Source organism: Brassica oleracea, chromosome C6 (genome assembly GCF_000695525.1).
Source record: "Brassica oleracea var. oleracea cultivar TO1000 chromosome C6, BOL, whole genome shotgun sequence".
NCBI lineage: Eukaryota > Viridiplantae > Streptophyta > Magnoliopsida > Brassicales > Brassicaceae > Brassica > Brassica oleracea.
Genome location: NC_027753.1, coordinates 34,521,157 through 34,525,316, shown reverse-complemented (window position 1 = coordinate 34,525,316; position 4,160 = coordinate 34,521,157). Strand labels below are relative to the sequence as shown.

General features: G+C 35.7%; 1 protein-coding gene across 1 annotated transcript; it reads right to left on the bottom strand.

Moving 5' to 3' along the window:
* Nucleotides 1-901: 901 nt before the first annotated feature.
* LOC106299560 (putative protein NRT1/ PTR FAMILY 2.14) lies at nucleotides 902-3,722 on the bottom strand. The gene is made up of 4 exons (XM_013735635.1): nucleotides 3,613-3,722; nucleotides 3,311-3,528; nucleotides 2,364-2,923; nucleotides 902-1,694 (listed from the first exon to the last, which is right to left on the bottom strand). The coding sequence occupies exons 1-4, from the start codon at nucleotides 3,695-3,697 to the stop codon at nucleotides 902-904; spliced, it is 1,656 nt and encodes a 551-aa protein (XP_013591089.1). The 5' UTR covers nucleotides 3,698-3,722.
* Nucleotides 3,723-4,160: the final 438 nt, after the last annotated feature.

The following is a 4,160-nucleotide window of genomic DNA, read 5'->3' as shown; positions in this document are numbered from 1 at the left end:
GGAGGTTCCTTTCAAGTATAAACCAACTGCACTTCCGTCCACTTCTCCTTGTCGCTCCACTGAATTGGCAGACAGACGAATGACTCATGTTCCTTATCGTCATCTTCGAAATAGTAATTGGTGGCTGAATGAGGAACATAGTCTAAACGCCATCAGGTTCGAGAGGAAGAGAGTTGTGTGTTGTGAAGAAGAGAGTTGTGGGAAATGACATATATATATAGAGAAATATAACAATGATTTTACAAGAAAAGTTTTACATGGATTTTACATGGAACATTTACAACGACTTTACAACGAATTTAGGTAAGTTAAAGCACATTGAATGCACGTTTTCACCTTTATATAACGGTAACATGATTCGTTGTAATGTCGATGTAACGTTTACAACTATTTCGCATTCCACGTACTTTCGTCGTAAACTTACATTGACTTTACGACGAAATCCTTTCGTCGTAAATTACCATGGAGTTTACGACGAAATAATGTCTCGTCGTAATTGCGTTGTAAAGCCCATGTAAAGTTACGAAGAAATAATTTTGTCGTAAACCGCCGTTGTTACTGCTACGTTTTCTTGTAGTGTTTAGTGTGGAGTTCTCATCATTTTAAAATACTCATAATTAATATTATTATTATTTTATATATTTACACCTACATATGTATTGAAAATCCATGTCAGTAACTCTTATTGAAAGTACTCTGACTCACAAATCACAAGCTGTGGTATTTGTTTATAATTGAAAAAAACAAGCTGTGTTTTTTTTTTTATAAAAAAACAGGTTAATCCATAATTTAGGATATTCATGAAACATGTCAGATTCTAACATTTTTTAAAAACACGCGTTAGTAAAATGCCATGAGTCACAATTCAGAATCCAAATGAGCCTCAGTATAATCAAAATTATTACATGTTTCTATAACGATACCTTTGAGCACAGCACAAGAAGAAAATGAGATTAAGAGTGCTTAAAGCAGCAATAAAGTAATAAAAATAATCTAACTTGCCTGTATCAATATCATCCGTGAGCCAACTCTGTCTTCCTCCACGGGCAGTCACACTATGAACAGTGCTCACCGTCGCACTGCTTAGATAACTAGCAAAAGACATACCTAAGTAAAGCAACGAGTTCCCAATGCTTCTCATATTGCCTGGAACTTGTTTGTTGAAGAACTCGGTAAGACCAACAATGGTGAAGACTTCATAAAATCCCATTAGTACTTGTTGCGGGGCTAGCCAGAAAACCGACCTGCTTACCCCTGCACGGGATAAATCTCTTCTCTCTCGTTCCAAAATACCCGATATAATCATCGTCAATATGGAGAAAAAGTTCCCAATCCCAACTTTTTGGAGTAAAGAGATGCCTCCTTCTTGTTTTGTAATGTATTCAATGTGTCGGACAAGAACGGTTTCATAGAAGGGAAGCCATATGCCTATGGTTAAGAGGGATATTACGGTTATAGAAGCAGGAGGGATTAGGTAAGAAGAACCGGGAAATCGAAGGTCCATTTTAAGTGCTTGTGAGACCGTGAAGGTGTGTTGTTGGTTCATAGCCAAGAATCCTATAATACTCGAGGCAAATATTGGAATTATGCTTATTATAGACTTTATGTCTTCTATCTGTCTCATGGTGCAAATTTTCCACTCCTCATTTCTAGCTTCATCGTTGTTCATCACTATCACAGCTTTGTTCAAGAATCTGTAACCAAAGAAAAAAATTAATGTTCGGTAACAACATTTATTTACATATGTAGATGCTTGTGCCAAAGTTTATATTGAAAATTTAAAACAACCTTTACTTTAAATCTACAAAGAAAAAAAGTTAATAGAACGATAAATTTTGGGCAAATCTCCAAAATAGCACATTTCTAAGTTTATATCACAAAAATAGCACTCCAAAACTAAAATGACCAAAATAGCACATTTCTAAGTTTATCATTTGAAAATTTTAATTTTTTTATTTTTCAAAATTTGAAATCTTATCCCCAAAACCTCATTTCTCAACTCTAAACCCTAAACTCTAAACCCTAAACTCTAAACCCTAAACTCTAAACCCTAAACTCTAAACCCTAAACTCTAAACCCTAAACTCTAAACCCTAAACTCTAAACCCTAAACTCTAAACCCTAAACTCTAAACCCTAAACTCTAAACCCTAAACTCTAAACCCTAAACCATAAACTCTAAACCCTAAACCCTAAACCCTATACCCTATACCCTAAACCCTAAACCCTAAACCCTAAACCCCACCATTTAACTCTAAACCCTAAGTTTGTGACTTGCTATTTTTGTGACTTTTGACCTTGAGTGCTAGTTTGAAAACAAAAACTTGATTTACTGCTATTTTTGTCTTTTTCTCATAAATTTTACCTGAATTGATCAGTGAGCACCAGTTTATTTGATTGCGAACTTGTCTCTAGTAACGGTCGATAATGTTCAATCTCAGATGGAGGCTGTGCATTACGTTTCTTATAAGCATCCACGAGAACCTTGAAGATCCCAGAGATCACACTTCCTTCGGGTCTAATAAATACATAAAACCGAACTCCCACAAAAAGCAGAACAAGTGCAAACAAATTGAGAGCGGTCGGGATAGCGAATCCAAGGGCCCAGCTAATGTTGTTCTGTACGTACAACACTAGAGTCATTGATATTAACTGGACTATTGTATGAGTTGTATAGTACCAGCTGAAGAAACTTCTACTTCCTTCCCTTCCTTCTTCAGTCGAATCGTCGAATTGGTCGAGACTAAAAGGAATACTGCACGAGCGGATTCCTCCTGTTCCGACTGATAACAAGAACAGTCCTGAGAGTAAAACGTATAATTGTTGATCGCTATAGCGAACACACGTTCCGGTGATTTGGTCGGTAGTGCAAGGTGGTGGTCGTAGAGTAGGGATCAGAGAAGTTAAAGTAAAAACCAACATGCCCTGTTTAAAGTTTTAACTCTTGTCAGTTACCAAAATCATCAAGACCAAGCGTGGACCCAAACAATACATTTTATTCATGTTTTAGGATATTGACACATGCCAGTTTCCATTCGCCGTTACATTTGTCTTTTTTTTATTAATAATATATTAAGTAAATTTATCAGGTGTGAACGCAAATTCTACATGCAAACGGAAAGCTTCTCTTGTTTACGAATGGCATTTGCTACTTTTGTTAACCAGTGAATCAGGAAGGTCTATTGGTGTGTGATCGACAAGAACAATGTAATCGCAAACGAACATGCAAGGATATAATCGATCACAGATCTCATCAAATACTATGTGATATCATCATGAATTGAATATAAAGAACATAAGAAAATGTTTTACCAGCAACTCAGAGATGGAACCCAAAACAATGGTTACAAATTTTCCGGTGCACGAGTCGGAGATGAAAGCTCCAATGATTGGAGCGAAATTGGTGAGAGCAGACCAAGTATTGATTAGAGCAGCGGCTTGGACTTGATCCATATGATATTCTCGTACCATATACACCATGAAATTAGACGTCAGTCCAAATGAAGCAAGCCTCTCCAATGTCTCATTGGCTGCATCATCAAAATAGATTGATCTATGATTTACCAAAAGCCAGAAAATCAAAAACACAAATGACAGTGATTATAGTTAATTACCTAATATGTAAGGCATAGCTTTCCAACCCAGAGGCTTTCTTCGTCTCATCGTTGAATCCGAGGAAACTGTCCCTTCTTCATCCATTTTTTGTGTTTTCTTCTAGCTAGTAGATCTCTTGGATTTTGGTTTGAAGCAAATGAAGTCTTTTTCTTTTCTTTTGACAAACAGATGAAGTGTTATATGGAACAACTCAGAAAATAAATGTACATAATCTCAACATTTAATAGCAGAAGATTTCCTCTGTATAATTACAACTGGTGAGAAATAAAAGGCTTGCATAAATTTCTTTCCAAAACCACGTAACCATTTAAATTAAGATTTTTATACGTGTCAATCAAATATAACATGGTCACTAAAATTAATCAGGAAGTGTGCCATAAGATAAAAAAAAAAATTGAAAAAATAAAGAAGAAATATTTTCAAATATTTAAATGATAAATAGTATGCTATTTATTTATACAATATGATTGATGTGCGAGACAAGCTATGTTGAAAATATTTGCCAAACCAGATGCTGAATTTGACCCAAACTGACCCCCCCCCCCCC